The sequence below is a fragment of the Vigna angularis genome, chromosome 1, assembly GCF_016808095.1.
Source record: "Vigna angularis cultivar LongXiaoDou No.4 chromosome 1, ASM1680809v1, whole genome shotgun sequence".
NCBI classification, from domain to species: Eukaryota; Viridiplantae; Streptophyta; class Magnoliopsida; order Fabales; family Fabaceae; genus Vigna; species Vigna angularis.
The window spans coordinates 10,850,272-10,869,614 of NC_068970.1; the positions used below are offsets into that span (position 1 = coordinate 10,850,272).

General features: G+C 29.2%; 1 protein-coding gene across 1 annotated transcript; it reads right to left on the reverse strand.

Annotated features, from left to right (window-relative positions):
- Positions 1–6,621: 6,621 nt before the first annotated feature.
- Positions 6,622–12,029, reverse strand: LOC108321046 (putative clathrin assembly protein At5g35200). Its single transcript, XM_017552690.2, has 16 exons — positions 11,791–12,029; positions 11,278–11,389; positions 11,120–11,189; positions 10,851–10,948; positions 10,197–10,338; positions 10,002–10,102; positions 9,713–9,796; positions 9,518–9,568; positions 9,369–9,434; positions 9,226–9,291; positions 9,063–9,143; positions 8,897–8,974; positions 8,130–8,288; positions 7,909–7,984; positions 7,465–7,577; positions 6,622–7,295 (listed from the first exon to the last, which is right to left on the reverse strand). Exons 2-16 carry the CDS (start codon positions 11,371–11,373, stop codon positions 6,939–6,941), a joined length of 1,638 nt encoding a protein of 545 aa, XP_017408179.2. The 5' UTR covers positions 11,374–11,389; positions 11,791–12,029; the 3' UTR covers positions 6,622–6,938.
- Positions 12,030–19,343: the final 7,314 nt, after the last annotated feature.

Here is a 19,343-nt window from a genome sequence, read left to right on the forward strand (position 1 = left end):
GTCTAGTACAAAATATATACTCATCTCATTTAACTACAAAATATTTTCAGCCTAAACTAATTTCATATTATTATTAGATCAAGATAATTTGATAGATAAAAGATATTATACATGAAATTTAAATATTTATCTTTATAAAACATTATAACAGTGAAGTAGATAAATATTTGGGTTATCTAATATTCAAGATAAATATTTTAATGTGTAAATTATATGTTCATTTAATATTGTCATCTAATTCTGTTAAATTAACAGCTGAAAATATTTTAAAAACCGAACTCTATCAAATATAATTAAATTAATTATACTAATTTCTCAGAAAGAATATTAAATATTCTACGTTCTTTTAAATTTTTTATAGGTAAAAATAATATATTTTAAAATCTTCTTGTTGAAATAATAACACCAGAAAATATTTTAAAAAAATCTTTAAAAGAATTCTATCAAATATAATTAAATTAATTATAGTAATTTCTCAGAAAGAATATTCTAAATTTATGATTTATGATAATCCATTTACACCATCTTATATTGGTAAAATACATCAACCTGATTAAAAAAGTTTAAATATAGTTTTATTTCGATCCACTCATACCAATTTTAATTTAAAATAAGGATTAAAAATAAAAAAAAATTAATAGTATTTCTCTGATAAAAAAATAACAAAACTAATTTGTTTAAGGAGAATTATAAATTAAGATTAGAAATCCTTAAATGCGAATAGGTACAACCTAAATCTCCCACAACTGCAATTGCTTTTTCACCCTCTTCTTTGTTTATGTTTGACCCAATGTCTTTCATTAATTTCTAACTGTTTTAAATGTTGACTTGAGTTATGTGAAAAAACAAAATTGTTGTCTTATAAGATTAGTTTATTAGGAATTAGTATTTTGACCAGGGATCACTTTTAAAATTACTGAATTTTGTTTTTATCACAATTAAATGGAAATCAAAGGACTTAAAATAAATATTGTACTTTAAATATTTTAATTAATGATTATAAATGTAATTTAAAATAAAACCTATTAACTTAACAATATTCATATTTAATAAAAAATATTAATTTTGATATAAGTGTATTATAAATTTAAATTTTACATGAAACATTATTTTTAATATTTTATTATTTAAATTTAACATAAATATATTATAAGCAGTTCCTACCTTCTCATCTTTACTTCTAAAATGTCATAAATACTTCCATCGACATTCAAAAGTCAATTAAAAATTTATTTAGTGTTTGAAGATTAAAAAAATTATTTAACCAGTTTTTAAACGCTAATTAAAGTTTTTTAATTTATTTTTTGTTTTTATTTAATAATAATAATAATAAAACATAGTAAAAAAATTAAAAATTTAATATTTTAAATTAAAAACTAAATTAAAAAAATTATTTATTTAAATTTAATAATAAAAAATTGTTTTTAATATAATAAAAATTTAATTAATTTAATATTTTTTGTATAATTAAATATATATTAATATTTTAATTTATTAAATATTATTTTTTTAAAAGTAAAATAAAACATATTATAAAACTAAAAACAAAAAAACATAAAAAAAAAAGTGTTAATTTTTTAACCGACTTTTAAATATCGGTTAAGTAAACTTTTTAACTGATTTTCTAAGCTTGATACGATTATTTGGAGGTAGAAAAATTGGAAAGTGTAAGGGAATTACTCTTTTATTATTTACATATTTTCGTTAATTTTTTTTAAAGTTCTTTAATCTTTTATATTTTGATTCCATATTAAATACGAATGGTAGAAATATATGAAACTTAACAATTAAATACATATCTCATCAAGGTCTTATAATAATTATAAAATATTCTAAAACATATTTATTAGAAAAAATATTTTATATTAACGACAATTATCACATTTCATTATATCACAATTATAGTCGTTATTATTTATAAAAAGATGTTATTATTATTTTTTAAATATATTTGAGGTAAGTTATTATGAATCTTAATTTTAAAAATTATTGAAATTGAAATCTGGCTTATTCTTATATATCTTTAAAGTTTTAAAACACTTATATTATTATATTACTAATATTATTTAATTAAATTATTATTATCATTGTTGTTATTATTATTATTATTAAATATTATTGTGTATTATAATATATTGCTATAAAGTTATAAAGAATGTAAAATAGTAAATGATGTAAAATTGCAAAGGATAGACCATACAAGAATGTAAAGAGTAAACTATGTAAAATATAAAGTTTAAGTGATGTATAAAAATGTAAAAAAGTAGACTATCTAAAAATGAGAAAGATAGATTATAAAAAAATATAGATTAATTGTTTGCAATTTTTGTGTTTGTTGGTGAGAATGGAAGAGTGAAAACATTAGACAAACTTATTTAATTTGTATATACAAATACTTGTTTAATTATTATATAGAAAAACTTGTCCAATATATATTAATATATTTATCAAATAATTGTATGACAAGTTTTTCTATATAATAATTAAACAAGTTTTTCAGTATAATAATTAAACAAGTATTTGTATATACAAATTAAACAAGTTTGTCTAATGTTTTCACTCTTCCATTCTCACCAACAAACACAAAAATTGCAAACAATTAATCATATTCATATAATCGGTATGAAAAATTTATCTAATATAAATTAATAAATTCATCAAATATGTATGAATACACTTATCTACTATGTATTATCATACTCACAAATTTTATATGAACAAGTTTATTTAATATGTTTTAAGAAACTTGTATAATTACATAATGAACTAATAATTATGGTTAGATTAGGTTTAAGAGACTTGTGTAATTACTTCAATATAATTTTAATTCAGACTATATATGAAAATTAATTTGATGTATATCATAAAAAAAAACTACAACAAAGTTCAACTAAGAAAACTTGAAAAAATTCGTTGAAAATTATAAATTTTTATAGCTCTTTACTTTTTATTTAATTAATCTTTCTTGTAATTTAATAATTTTTAAATAACTAATTCGAAATACGACAAAGTAAATCTTATTTACGATTAAATGTAGCTAGCTCTATTTTTTTGGAAACATGAACGTTTTAATATTTTTTACGGTTTCCTTTTTTTATTTTCATGCATTATTTTAAATTTAATGAGGTTTGGATTTTTTTTTAAAAGAAAGTTTAAGCGTTCTATTTATAAGATGTTTTGATATTATTTAGCGAAGATAGCGAAGATTTTTGGAAATTGGAAAAAAGGAGTCCCATTTATTAATTAGAATTAATAAAACGTGCAATGCAACAAAGAGAAAATCATTAGATTGTTTTACTTTTTCTATACATAAATAATAATATATAGGTGTTCATGTATAAATTGTTTTCATATTCAAGTAGAAAATATAATAGTTAATTTTACATAAATTATTAGCCATTCTCATGAACAACTAATCGAAATAAAAACTTTGAAAATAACATAAATTAGCTTTACAAGTTTTTTCAAACATTTCTTATAAATCCTCATAAGATATATCTAAAAAAAAGTCTTAAATGATTTTGTGCAAGCATACTCTTAAGTATAAATATGGTTTTTGTTTTTTATTAATTAATGGATGAGGTTTTAATGCGTCACATAATCACTTATTTGATATTACAAATGCTATTAACTCTATTTTTTTTAAATATGTTCAAATATGGTAAAATTATTCTTTAAGATATTTTGTAGTCATGAATAGAACCCATAAATTTTACTCCCGTGTATGCAAAAAATTTTGAACATTGATTACATTAATAACTTTTGTTATTAGAATGATATATATAGAAGGAAAAACGAGTCAAGTTACCTGAGATCGAATTCGTTTATCTTTTGGTATTTCTAAAAGTTTGTCTTAAACTTAAAATACTGGGACTACTTAATATATATATATATATATATATATATATATATATATATATATATATATATATATATATATTTTAATTAGAGATGTGAAAATAAGTTTCAAACTGATAGTTAATTTAGTTTACTTTATGTTTGAATCAGTAAAAAAAAAATTAAATTTTCTTAAATTTGGGTTGAATTACACTAACTTATTTAACTCCTGAACTAAACGAATTCGAACTAAGTTAAAGATGAGTTAATACGTAATCTACTAACATTAATACTATTAGATTTTTGACCATTTTTTAAAGTTTTTTATTTTAATTATCTACTACTTTTAATTACATAGGTTTCATAATTTGATATTTTAAATATTAAAATATTATTAAATAATGATTGAACAGTTTTAAATGTTTAAATTTATTAATTTGTCAAATTATATTCGTTATAATTTTTAACTACTATATCTATAATAATATTGAAAAATCAAATCAACATTTTGATTTTACTTCTATAAAAAAATAAATCAAATCAATTATTTTTATTATACAATTATAAATATATAAAATAAATTATAAAACAAAACATTTATATGAAACAGATCATTAACCTACCAAACTGTAATGGATTTCATTGGATTACAAAAATTTATATGTTCCTCCTATTTTTTAAGAATATTTAAATGGATTAAATATATTTTTTTCCAGTATCACACGGTTTTGGGTTAGTCTCTACTCAGAAACTTTGATTTCTTTTAGTCCTCATAGTTTTGAAACTTACTATTAGTCCGTTCTCGATTGGTTGGAGTAAACTCGGTGTGCGTCTTCCGACACGGTGCGATTTGCGATTGGGGTTGCTTGCGTTTTATGGATTTGTCTGAGTTTCAGGTGATTCTGGAAATGCCATGGATGACTCGCGAGAAAGAAGAAAGGGCTCCGTTGTTTGGATTCTTTGCAGGTGAAGAATGGAGATGCTTGCTTGATCTGCGGCTTGGACTGTTACACAATTGGGGTGATGGTGCACGAGAAGCGAAACCGTAGTTGCTCTACCGGAGAAGATGAACGAAGTTCTCAAACACAAGCAACGTGGCAGAGAGTAAAAAGGCAAGTTGACATAAGACGTGACATCACCGTTTGTCACATCAAACAAAAGTAAACGCTGTTCAATTTAAAGGACTAATAGTAATAGTTTCAAAACTATGAGGACTAAAAGCAATCAAAGTTTCGAGTAGGAACTAAACCCAAAATCGTGTGATATTTAAGGGACGAAAAACATATTTAACTCCATTTAAATTAATAAAGTGTTTTCTTTATTTTACATTAGGATTGTATATATAATTAGGTGTACGATCTTTTATGCTTAATATCTAACTTTTTATGCTTTAATTAGTAGGACGATTCTATTGGATGTGTGTATAAATAAAGTTTTGTCAAATTTTAGGTTTTATAAATTTTTATTTTTTCATATTTTCTTAATATTCATTTTCAGTATTTACCAATAATATAATCAATATAATTAATACAACTAAATTTTATAGTACTTAATTAATTAATAATTGTAATATATTTACTCTATAACACACATATACACGTGTTAATGTACAAGGTAATTGCATACATTTATTTTTATATTTTCTTTTTAGTTTTAAGTATATTATTTAGGTTGTTTCTATTGCTTTTGATATATTATTTTAATTCATAATTCACTTCTAACATTACACCTTATAAAAATATATTTTTTAATATATGCTTATATTTTTTAACATAATATTTATATTCTTTTTACATTTCAATTCATGAATTTTTTTTAATTATGTATAATTTCCTTTTAATAGATTACAAGCAGCGATTTTGTTTCCAGACAAAAGTACTGTGTTAGAAATAACCCATTATCGAATAAGTAAATTATAATTTTAAAAACAATATATCACATTAAAAATAAAACGATGAATTGAAAAGTTAAAATAATATATACTCGAAAAATGCATAATAAAGATTATCTTAATTTAAAGTGCTTTTAATTGTATTACCTATCTTAAATTAATACTTTATACAAACATTACACATCACTTTTCGGTGATTAGAAGCTCCATTTATTCAAATCAACGAAAATAATCTGAATAAGTATTAATAGTGAAAATAAAAAATCAATTGGTTAAATTTAACATCTACATAATAGAAAATAAAGAGCTTAACTTACGGTAATCATAACAAACTTTTATATAGTAATTTGTCCTTGAAAAAACTTAAATAAAAAGGTAAATATTCATCCAACTTTAATTTAAATCAAGATGTCTCGAGCTTAGTCTTATATCAAATCAATGTTAGGTGAGGAAGCCTTCACTTTCTCAATTTGAAGAGATATATAAATGGCATAACAGCAATGATTATAGAGAAGACTTTATCAAGAAAAAACAGTGTAGCTGTCAACAACACCTGAAAAAGACTACAGTGTGATTGTGGGAAACCATGACAACATTGATTAGTGTTTTTTTTTTTTTATGTTTTAGACATTATTTCTTTACCTAAGATTTCCACAAGGCTAAGAACATTAAGCACCCAAACCTGAAATTTTGACTTTTCGAACGAAAAAATGAATACAAATTAAATATTTATATAAACGTCTTACAGAATATAACATAGCACATGGCTGAGGAAAAACATCGTTCTTCAAACCAAAATGATATATTTATTAGACTTGTCGTAATTTCATTGAACAAATTGTATCACAATCACATAATGAATATACTTCCCACCGTATACAGGAAATAGCAACTGAGAACAACAAATTCCAATATATCAAATTTTCTGCTAAAGCGTTGAAGTGATCAATCAGGAACAAAAGAAACTAAGTGGTTTTAATCAAAGCTCATTATCAATTTACCTTGTACATAAAAAATCATATAATCAAAACCCTCCCTCTGCTGCTAATTATTCAAAAAGAATTTTCACTCTAGCTAACTATGCCACACACAACGTATGATACAAGTCTATTCTTCTTCTTTCCCAACCGAAAGCTGAGTAATCAGAGTACCCATTTCTTTTCTTCCTCGAGCTTATTAAGGATTTGTTTTTCTTTTCCTCAGGAAATGCCTAGATGAGACCTGTATATGGATTGTATGATTGAACAGGCATACCTGAGCCATAAGGGTGAACAGTGGCTCCATAAGCATTTCCGAAAGGATTTACTGATTGTTGCTGAGGGGCCATCATCATCATTTGCTGCTGCTGCTGATACATGAAAGCTTGCTGCTGGTTGGACATAGCAGCCATCTGAACAGAATGTGGAGCAGCAACTGCATTAGATGCAAAAAATGGATCATGCATTGTTGGTTGCATTGTGTTTCCCACCGGTGCTGACTCCCATGGATTATAGCTGACATTTTGGTTGTTTCTCCTTAGTGCATCATCGTAAAGACTGTCTAAAGTAAGCTTGTCCAAACCTCCAGCCTGATACCAAGTAGGCCATCACTCAGTCCGAAGAACAGAAACTTGTGTTCATGCAAAGAGTTGGTGCGTGTGTGTTTATGCTTGAGAAACATTAAATACTGAGACAGATTCGTATTCACTTATCATGTGAATTGAATGAACAGTCAATTCATAGTAGAAGAGAGCCTACCAGTTTGCTAGCTGCCGCAGCACTCTCATTTGAACTAGGAGCAGTAACAAGTGCTAATTCCCATCCTGTAGTTCCGTTTGCTGGATTTGAAACAGCAGAAGGCTGTTCAACGGCTGAAAACCACCATTAACAAGACATCATATACATTTACCCCAAGAATATACCTATATATATTCTAAATAGTAGATATCAAATAGAACGGTCTAGTCTTAACTACCAAGTGCAGGAAAAGGAAAACAATGCGGGAGTGCAACTCACATGACTAGCAACTAAGATTAAGAGGCGCTTAATCCTAATAATTTGAAATATCATATTTCTTGAAATAAAAGAGTTCAATCAACTGCTATGAGCCAACTATTACTGTCAATTCTTTTTCAAGGTTCACAAGTGCTTTTATTCAATGTATTAATTAACCAAAATGGAAGACAAGGAACAACAAATTACCAATGGGAACAATGGCTAAAGCCAATGCATTTTTCTCTTCCAACTCTAAAGCAGCTGGAACCGGATCCTCCAAATTCTAATTAGCAAGCAAAATAAGTGAAAACTGTTAGTGTAGCTAAAGCAACGTTCTTGTGGATATAGCATTACTAGTACAACCAGTCAGCAATTCGAATTATATCAAAAACAGGGCTAGTACAAGCACAAAAAGAAAAATTAATTACCAATAGATCAGGTGGTGGTTGCACTGGTGGTGCTTCCACTTTCACAGGTTCAGCAGGAGGAGGTGGAGGAGGTGAGGGTGAAGGTGAGGGTGGACGTTCCTCCTGCACTTCTGTTGTCTTTTTATCTTCAATAGCTAAAACTTCTTTGTTTTCAATAAACTGCTTTCAATCAGAGTATGGAACCACTGGTTGGTAAAACAAATTTATATGGCCTATATATAACAATGCATTTTATTGAATAGATGAAACATTTTGAAAGGATTGCAACGACACAGCTTCTTGAAACAAATGAAAGGAGAAAAAGTATGTTGGTGACGAACACCTAAAGCTAAAATACTAATATAATATTATTGTTTCTACAAATATATGAAAATTCATTGCTGAAAGACAAAAAGTAGTGCGTGTAAAATTAACATGGAATGTTTCTTAAGGTAATGGAAAAGATTTTCAAAATGTTTTGTTGGGCAGAATAACATGCCTCAAAGAACAGTCATAATGTATTAATTTTGAATTTTCAGTATATACCTACTTGCCAGGTTGCAACAATGGTTGAACCACTTTTCTTAAAAGAAAATGAAAATTTCAGAAACAGATAAATCATTGTTCTTACTTATGTAGTATACAGCCAACAGGGTCTTCCCTGGTGCGTGCCTTATGTGTCAACTAGATATGTATTAAATAACACACTTGCCTTTTATGATTGCATCCTTAAATAAAGCCACAGCGACATACATAGAATAAAACAGTTATGCAAAGTCTACCAATACCTGATCCTTACGAACTATAGGTCCCTGGGGTGCATCTATGACGTACTCTTCCATAGCTTGCAGAAATGATGAAGGGGGCTTCATATCACCAACCAATAAACTTAGTATGTGTTTTACAAAAGAACCATTGAAAAATGAAGCCAAAATGTCAGACATAAAGCAAAACCTGTTCGACTTTAATAAACTTCTCTCCACGGCCAACATCAAGATTACGGCATATTTCATAAAACTCTGACAGTCTCTCAGCCTGGATTTGTATGAAAGATCTTTAGCGTAACTGTATAGATGAAGTTAAAAATAGAAAAAGAAAAGTAGACCATTGCAGATACCTGCTGCCCAACCCTCCTGTATATATCAAGAGCTTTCAGAGCATCATGGCGTTGCATCTCAAAAAACTGTTACAATAGTCTCATAAATACATAGAAAGTTGAACATCAAGCTTAAAATCCATGAATATAATTACCAAATATACCTTGTCAACCATATTGACTGTGCCATCACTAATAGCTTGATAAATTTTAATGCTTTCTGAAGCAACCTATATGCAATATAAAGTACATTCAGCGAGGAGGAAAAGAAAAAACTACTAAAGAATATAGTATGGTTATATAATTGACCTACCATTGAGAGTGCTAACTGAATGACAAAGTTATTTACAGCTGCCCCGTGTGGCTGCACCACATAAAAGTTAAAACAAGTTGAACAATTATTATGCTGCCAGCGTTGTAAAAATTGTTCCTTCAATGAAGCCCACCACCTGTGAAGTGTTTGGGTAAAAATTTCATCTATCTTGAACTAATTGAATCAAAAGCTTACCTGGCAGCCAATAACTCGATTAAGAAGTTGTTGTAAAGCTGGCAACTGCTCTAATAGTTCTGCAGTATCCAGATCTTTGGTCCTCTGACAAAATTCACAAAAGAAGTTTCCTAATTCAGATTTATGTATGCAATGATAGCAATGAAGTGAGGGCTTTCTACCATCATGTTATTACTGAATAATAACCATCAATAAAATAACATGCAGTTAAGTCAACTACTCATTTTGAAGAGAAAAATATGAATTGTAAAACGGAAAGACTATGAAAATAAAATAAAAAATTACTTACAGGGCGGTCTGCCTCGATGTCATACTTCAACACACGAAAACATTCCAGCCTCTCCTCCAAAAATAATGCATAAGTGCGCACCCATGCAGAATAATCCCATGCTGTTCAATGAAACAATGATTGACATCTACAAAGTCAATAAACATAATAATGAAAATGAAATTAAAATCAATAACGAGAGAAAGACAGTGGCACCATTTGGACTGGAATCATCTTTAAAATGAGCCATATTGAGCATATGACTTCTACTTCTCCCATAATTAATGAGTTCTTCATGAAATGTAGGATCCACTTCCCTTAGAGCACGGTGAATAACAATTAAAGTTTTCAAAGCAACCTAAAGTTAAAACACTTGTCAATCAACAAGATATAAGCAAAATAAAAACACATGCTCAGTGGTTATTTACATGAGAACCACAGAAGTAGCAAAGGCAACTGAAGAATTAGCTGAGAACGGCAGAAGTTGTCATGCAAATATAGTGCAAACAAATACTGTAGCATTAGACTAGATGAAATGATCTAGTTTTTGCAACAATGGTGATAGTCATAGTCATTAAACACATTCTTGGTGATCTTTCATTAACATTTGCTATTTTTATATTGTTCTTTGTCTCACATTTATTCAAGGTCACACTGTGAAAATCATAGCAAGTCTCCAGACGTGAGGGACATATGATAATTCACGTATATGACTCGTGAATGCAATGTTTCATGAAAGCAACCGATAATGAATTCATAAAAGCTCCATCACGCATTCCAGGTCTTTAAGTGAATATACTGACAAGATTTCATGTTCATATAAAAAAACCAGTCATATTTAGCACAAGATCTAAGACATTGTGCACATACTGCCCAGTTATGTGTCTTTGATAACCGCCGGGCAAGAGCATGGATGCAATAGGCAACATCAGCTCTAGGTCTTGTAGCTGAGATAGCTGCAAAAATAGCTGCAAGAGAGAGCATAGAAACAAGAGGAATCAAAACCTTTACTTGTCCAACAATTATTCTTCCTTCAATCCAAAAACATATAACAAATAGCATAAACATAAAATGAACAGTAGATTCACCGCATTAATCATTTCTGTGCAAAGAATAATAAGGAGAAGGAGAAAACAAACCTCTTATGTGTTTTTCCTTCGCTGGACGTTCAACATGGTTTGTGGCTCTAACTATAGAAATGTCCAATTCCTGGAACACAATAAAGCCATTGAGAACAAAGACAAAAGGCCTGATCCAGAGATCCCATCCAACAGAATCTGTGTCCAAATAAGTCTACCTTGTAATCACTGTTGACCTTAGCTAATGAGACTGTTGTGGTGTCCTTAAGTGCCCCAAGTGCCTTTCTCAGACTCTTCTGCGTGCCACCCGACATCCTCTCCCTCACTTAACTACAAAATCAGCCAAAACTCAAAATTAAGATCTCAGTTATTAATTCCTAAACCCCACTTTTTTCATCCAAAAACCAACTAATCTGACACCAAACAAACACGGTTCATCAATAACTAATCAAGTGTAAGTAATGAATATCTCTTAAATTTAACTCGACAACGCAATTGTTATATCACTGAACTCAGATCCAACTAAGGACAAAACCCTCACCGACAACAAAATAACCACAAAGCTTTGAATAACTTCGAGAATCAGACAATAACGGAACAAGCTTCAAAATTAAACAAAGAAAATGAAGAAGAACAGAGACATAACAGCCAAACGCGGCCTTACAGTTATTTAAAAACTAAAAAAAGAAAAAAAAGAAAAGTAATGCATTGTCGGGAAAAGGTGGGCTCACAGAATTTTGCAACAAGCGAATCGAATAAAATGGAGGAAGAAGAAGAACCGCAAGTAGAGAAGTGGCTTCTTCGGCACAAAAACAAAAGCACGATCTACGGTTAGAACTGGATTTCTCTGAAGCTGAAGAAGCCGAATCAGAGAGAGAGAGAAAGAGAGAGAGTAACGTTGTGTGCCTGAGACCAGAGAGAGAGAGAGAGAAAAGTCGACAGGCAATATAGGCTTGGGTTTGGTTGGTCGTCGGCGTCTGATGTTAATTTTTTAATTATATTATTAATAATATTATATGATACTGTTTTATTATTATTATAATTATTGTTGGTGTTGGAAGGAAGAAAAAGAAGCCCAACAAAAAATTAAGGATTAGCATTTTGTTTGGCTTAATCTTGCTGTCAGAAAATACGATAGTGTAAGAAGTTGTACTGCTCCGTGGTTAAATTGGGATTTGATCCCCTGCTTTTGTCTCTACCCTCTCTATTCTTGGTCTCTTCTGCCACCTCACCGCCTTCAACCACCGCCCCCACTGTTTTACGCGTTTTTTTTACTCTTCAAAATTCTTAGACCGTTATTATATTAACAACTTCACTATTTTATTTAATAAATAAATTATAAAATAGAATTTTGGATTATTTCTAGTAACTTTTTAAATAATTCCTTTTCCATATATATATACATATATATATATATATATATATATATATATATATATATATATATTTAAATCAAAAGCATTATCACAATCCCATTCAAACAATTCTTTTTGGAAATAATAAAAATCCTCGATGAGCTGTTTGCTACTAAAAATGGAAAGAAAAATGATAACGATGATGATATTTAGGTAAGTTCTTTTTTTCATTGCTGGATTTAGTTGAGTTGTTTGATTCATAGAAAAAAAAGTAAATAATTGTTATAATAGAGAAATTCTTTTACTTGTTATTTTTTTCATTATTATGTTTTCTTATATTTTGTTTAATTTCTCTTCAAGAAAAATGCATTTAACTTCTACGTAATTTTTCAGCTATTTTTAGTTTTTTTTTTGTTTAACATAAAAAGGAGCTTGAAATTTGAGAGGATGGAGGGTTGCCTTCGAATGGGGTTTCAAGTGGTAGGGATGGTTCTGTAGTTATGATCAAAGTAAAACAACAATTTAATAAATGATTGGTTTTTCAAACAAAAATCTATCTATGGTTGAAGCTGCTTGATTTTGACTAAGCTTCAATATTTATAAATTTATTTACTAATTCATACAATATATGTTACTAAGTTTTTATCTTTCAACTAGCTATAATTTTTTATTGCTAGTTTTGTCAAACCTGATTTATTTAAAGCGTGCGTCAATTAACGTTTTTTATTTCTTAAAAGATTATTATAATCATTAACTATTAGTTCACAATTATAAAATAAATATATAATGTCTGTTTACTTATCTGATAATTAGTATCTGTACAAAAAGGGGAAATCTAACTTATTACATTGTTTTTATTTATAATGAAATTTTAATTAATTCTAAATCAAAATTGACTCCAACTAGATGATGTCCATACTACTAATCTAATTTACAATATACAGAGCTATGTCTGAATTTCCTTTGATGGTTTACGATTTTTTTTTGGATGGTCCCATACTTTATTGAAATGTGTCACTACTACATAAAGCCCTGTTGGCTGGGAAAATATTTCTTTTTTATAATATATGATACTTTTTCTATTATAAATACAAAACATTTACTTATCAACAACTATACTTTACCTTTTAACAGAATTTATTTTCTAAAGCATGTTGTCCTCGTAGATTTAAATAATATCTTGCTGAGAACAATATAATTATTTCTGTATACACTAATTTAATTATCATTTTTAAAGAATATGATTTTGAATATAATTAATAAAAAATGTCAATTATTTTTTATTAATTGTATTATAGGTATTCAAACGAGGATGAAATAACATTACCGATAGTTCAAATATAGAGAAGATCAATTTGTCGCGATCAAAATCAATCAATCATATAATTAATATAAACATATCAATAATTAAGTTTAAATGGAATTAAACTGTGATTAGACCAACATTAATAAAAAATCAGTAAAAAACTATAAATACATATTAAAAATATAATTATTGAAACTTTTTACTATATATTTATTATAATATTGATTGTTTAACTAATCAAACTCAAATTAACTTTACCATTTGATCACTTTTAATAAATACTTCTAATAGATTAAAGAACGCTGGTGTAAACGAAAAGAAAATAATATTAAAAACACTCAATCTTGTACTTGAAAGATTTTTTTTTTTTTCGTTTGTTGTCTTTATTACAAAAACCTTTCATTTTTTTTCACCTAAACTTTGTTTAAGCTTAAAATAACTAATTTTGAAATAAGCAAATAGGATTGGTTTATTTATTATAATAAACAAATATACATTTTTTTTTTTAAATAAGCAAGTAAGACAGACACTTAAAAAGTACAAATTTATTTAATTTATTAAAATAATCACTTATTTAGAAAAGAGAGAAAAAAAAAGCCCAGACAAGCAAGCTTAAATATAGATATGTTACATATTTACAAGTTAAGTTTGGAGACACAAGTAAAGATTTCTCCTTCTTAACAAAATTATTATATGTATACTCTTTTTATTATTATTATTATTATTGCTTTTGTACATTGAGAAACTAGTGTATTTCTGATCTGGGGTGTGAGGTACGTGTGTTTCATGGCACAACACAAATGCATTCAACGTGATTTAAAATCAAATTCTCTTCAATTATTGTTGACTAGTATTTTTGTAAAAGACAGATATAAAATCTTATTATAAATTTGTAAGGAGTATACTTTAAACTATTTCAATCCTTTAAAATAAACTTTAAATTCATTTATTTTTAATTTGGATCTCCATGATAAATATTTACAAAAGTTATGGAAAGAGTGAATTTATATTGTGTAATATTTTTAAAAAAAATACTGATTACACAGTTAAGAATTTAAAATATTTGAGAAATTTTTTGAGGAATATATGAATTGAATAAAATTGAAGGTTTATGGTTGTTCCCTGTAATGTAAATCCGAGTCATGGAGCCTTAATTGGCGATAAGAAAGGCAAAGGTTGAGTGGTGATGATGGCAATTAAAGAATACCGACAATGACAGTGACAAGAGGATGCCAGCAAAGGCATTATATATGGAAGGGTACCAAAGAAAATAGTGATCAAAGAATGCTAGCTAGCAAAGACAATGATTGGAGAATGCTGGTGGCAATTATATATAATCAGATAACAATGGATAAAAAAAATGAAACTATAGCAACAACCATGATTACATAATTATGGTGTCAACATGGTAAAAGGTTGTTGAGAATAATGCATGCATGCAACAATGAACATGAATTAAGAAAATGTTTGAAATAAGATTGATGAGATCTGTGTATATTAAGGTTGAATATGATTAGGCAAAGGTACTTGTGATATTTATGTAAAGCAAATGCTTCTCTTAATTGGAAAGGAACTGAAAATGCTATGAAAGTACAAATTATGGAGTTGATTGATATAATCTGCTAACCAACTATACCAGGAGACATGTCACAACCAACCTCCAATAATGGAGACATTTAAACTCATTTATTATGACAGGGATTATTAACAATATTAAGGTTGATGAGATGCAACCGTGCAAGCATGGAGTTCAATAGCAACTTCATTGCCTTGGAATTACCAATCATGCTCTGCATCACTCTTAAACCTTGATTTGTACTTGGTGTTTCAACATTTTCAGAGGTAATTAATGACCTTATTAAGCACTTAATTACGTACGTTAAGTTTAAAGAGTTGAAGTTTTCAAACATATTTGTCGGTTCATGATTTATATTTTCCTGCTGTAGAATGTTGAAATTAGGACCTTTGCCTCTGGTCATTTGGAGCATACAGAGGGATGGGTTGACTTAACACACACAACCACACAATTGCCAAATGTAAGAGACCAAACACAACATAATATGCAGGTGTTTCATTTTTTTTCTCCTTTCGTTATGAGTGGCACGTCAAACAAATCGTGAAAGATTTGGATTTTGTTTAATGTATGTCAATTCAATAATGATTATTGGGTTAAACCCAAAATTAATTTTTTATGCAAGCAATAACTTACGTAAACCATTTTGTTCCATTGCATGATCACACTTCCTTCAATTTGGTTACTTCTTTACGTTGAATTTGGGTATAAATGGTTTAAACTAAATATAAAAAAATAGATATATTGTTTAGAGGCATTATAAATAGGAAGTAAAATATTTAGCTTTATTTTTCTAAAATATTTCATCTACATTCATTTTAATTTATGATATAACTCTTTTTTCGTTTAAACTATATAAGGTATAATGTAATGGCATTTATCTTTTTTTTTTTTTTTTTTTTTGCAAATTTTTTTGCTTGTTTTTGGTTTTTGATTGTTTTGCTGCTTTCTTTTGCGATTTCTTTTAGTGTGTTTATGGATTCTTCTCTTCAGTTGTTGACTAAGGGATGCTAATTTTGCTTTGAGCTTTCTTGTCCAGGATAACATTTTCCTTAGGAGTTTACAGGTTTGAAAACCACCATCGGCCAACCTTTGAGCCAAGTGTGAGCTGAGCACCATATGAAATGAAGATTTTGCTGCTCGTGTAGCATGGCCTGGGGGCCAGGCCCCTACTGATGGGGGAGGTGGAGCAGTTGCGGAGTATAAGCTACTGTTGGAGGAAGATGTTGCAGATGAAAGTGAAGCTAGTGTCCTACACTGCTGGAGATGCAAAGAGTCCATTTTAATCGGTTTTTCAGTTTTAATTTCTTGTTTTATCTGTTTTCAGCTTATGTGTTTTTGATTTCTTTTTGACTTGCCTAGTGGATAGTTCTTGTGCAATTGGTCTGGTGATTTGAGTGAATCATTTTCTATGCTTGAATTGAATACAAATCTGTTGTGCTTGCTCTTTATCCATGAGAATTGTTTTGAAAATCTAATTGAGATTATGTGGTTGAGCCTGTTGAACAGAGATTGTGGTTGCTTGTATATGTTTAGATAGATGCTTAGCTTTAATTGTGATCAATATTCTTGGCATGATGTTTATCAAATTTTGGAACCGGAGTAAACCTGTGAGATGTTGTGCCTCAGAGTTTATTGATGAATGTTATTACTTTGGAATCACAGTTGATTTTGCCTGAGTTTCTCTATTTGAACTAGTTACTTGCATGTTACAAATGATCAAGGCCATCTTGTTCTTCCACCTCTTCTACATTTTGAGCCTAAAAGCCAATGTATAACCTTTGAACCTCAAAGAAAACTTTCTCATTTCCGAAACCTTAAGCCTATTGAAAAATCCTTAACCTCCTTACCTTGAGTTGAGATGAACATATATGTTAGAATGAGGAGAATGGTTTAAGTTTGGGGGAGTTCTTATCAAAAGGGGAGCATTGAGAAAAACAATAAGTTGAGCTAAAAAGAAAGAAAAAGAAGAAAGAAGAAGAAAGACAAAAACATGAATTCAATGAAAAAGAGTTGGGAAATAGGTTGAGAAGTGGGTTATTCAATTTTGGAGAAAAAGAGATACTAAGCTATATCATGAATGAAATTGTTTGTTCTCTTATCTCAAGGTGCTTTGTTGTCCAGAAAAACCAATTTTTCTTCTTAGCCCAGCCACAATACAAGCCAATCAAAGTCCTTGTGATGTAACTTGCTTGTAAATGTGTTTGAAATTGTTGAAACGAAAGGCAAAGTTGATTTGTGTAACATTGTGATAGTTGAGAGTTAAACACACATCCTTATACACCATTGTGCTTGAGTGAAACACTTTCCTTGGTGAGGATTGGTTCCATGCACTCATTGAAAACAACTTGCCATGTTTATTGATCTATCATTTGCATCTATCTTGTGACTTTTAATTTGTGAGCACCATGATTGAAGTTTAGCTTGTTAAGACTATATTGTCTCTTGAATGTGATTTATAAGTTGAGCAAGCATGATTGATTTTGTTTAATTGATTGAAAGTGTGCTTAAAGTTGCTAGAACATTGTGATTGAATTATTTGCTAGGTGAAGTACTTTTGCTTGAGGACAAGCAAAGTTGTAAGTTTGGGGGAGTTTGATAATGCTAATTCTTACCATTATCTAAGCATGAATTTAAGAGCAAAATCAACTCCTTTCTATCTTGTAACTCGCTAAATCCTCTCTTTTATCTTAGTTTCATGAATAAATGTGTTTTAGGCTATATTGATGAGATTTCATCTATAAACCCTTTATTTTGTAGTAATACAATGATTGGAAGAACCTCCACGAAAAGTATAAAGCTGAACTAACCACAGAAGCAAGTAGATCTGCACAAAATAGAAGAAAACACAATGCTGCTGTAGAGACTCACGCCGGGCGCCTTCTGACCTGGGCGGCGCCGGGCGTGAGGTATCTGACCATGGCGCGCCGGGCGCCGGTCTGTCGGGCCGCCGGGCGCGACTTTTTGCTGATGTGGCAGAAACGCTTTATTTAACCCTGGAACGCGAAGGGCTTGGGGTCTTTGGTTCTTTGGAGGTCCGATTCTTCTACTGGAGCTTATGGAGGGCGTGAGGAGCTGCTGGGTTCCTCTACTTCTCTACCTTTGGGTCTCCTTCTTCTTCCATCTTCCACTTTGTAAGCTTTAGGGTTCTCCATGGAAGTGGAGAACCAGATTCGTTTTGTTAGGGATTGTTGTAGCCTATGGATTCTTGTGTAATAGATGATTGATTTGATTATATATATGCCTTTTCTATCAATTGCTAGTATTTTTGTTTCCAATCTTAAAGCTTGCATGTAATAGGAATGTTCATGACTTGAATTTGGGGTTTCATGGATTATGGGGACGTAAGATGGAACCTAGAACTGAAACAAGAGTCCTTGTGGTCATTGATTCTAGGGATGGAAGATGATTCACATGTTGTCTTAAGATCCTAGCTCTTTAATGCGGGTTTGCTTGTTAGATTGTCCAAGGAATTGGAGTTTAATAGGGAAAACCTAGGCTCTTTCACCTAAGGGATTGGGGCTAGAGTGTTTTAGTGGATTGACTTTAGTAAATTGATAGAGAGGAGATGAAAGTGGTTATACACAAGAGTGCATTGGTGAAAACTAGTCTTAGCAATGTCATTTCATACCATTTCTAGTCTTTTCCATTTCCAAGTGCCTTCAATACCAAAGTCCAACCTTGTAATTATGTATCATTTTACATTTCTGCACTTGTTCTGTAAATTGATGTTATGTTATTGAGTCTATATGAGTTGTTAATCGCACAATTCTCTAGTATTACGAGTCTCTTGGGAAAACGATACCCGGTCTTACCGGTTTATTACTTGAACGATTCGGTACACTTGCCGAAGTCTCAACAATCTTACATAAAAAATATTAATAACAGGTCATTGAAGTTTAAATTAATTTTACTTAGAATGAAAAAAAAAGGGAAAAGATGAAATAATCTTATATCAGGTTGGTAAGTCTCATTTATTCCACCTATACACTACAAAAATAATTTATATTTGTCTTTATAAAATAAAATAAAAATAATATATGTATGTTA

Bases quoted from the DNA above. Each gene is read 5' to 3' on its own strand.
- LOC108321046 (XM_017552690.2), bottom strand. From the start codon at position 11,373: ATGTCGGGTGGCACGCAGAAGAGTCTGAGAAAGGCACTTGGGGCACTT. The intron at 8,975-9,062 runs GTTTTGCTTTAT...GGTGATATGAAG, and splicing joins AGTTTATTAAAGTCGAACAG to CCCCCTTCATCATTTCTGCA. The intron at 7,296-7,464 runs GTAGGCTCTCTT...ACTTGGTATCAG, and splicing joins CTGCGGCAGCTAGCAAACTG to GCTGGAGGTTTGGACAAGCT.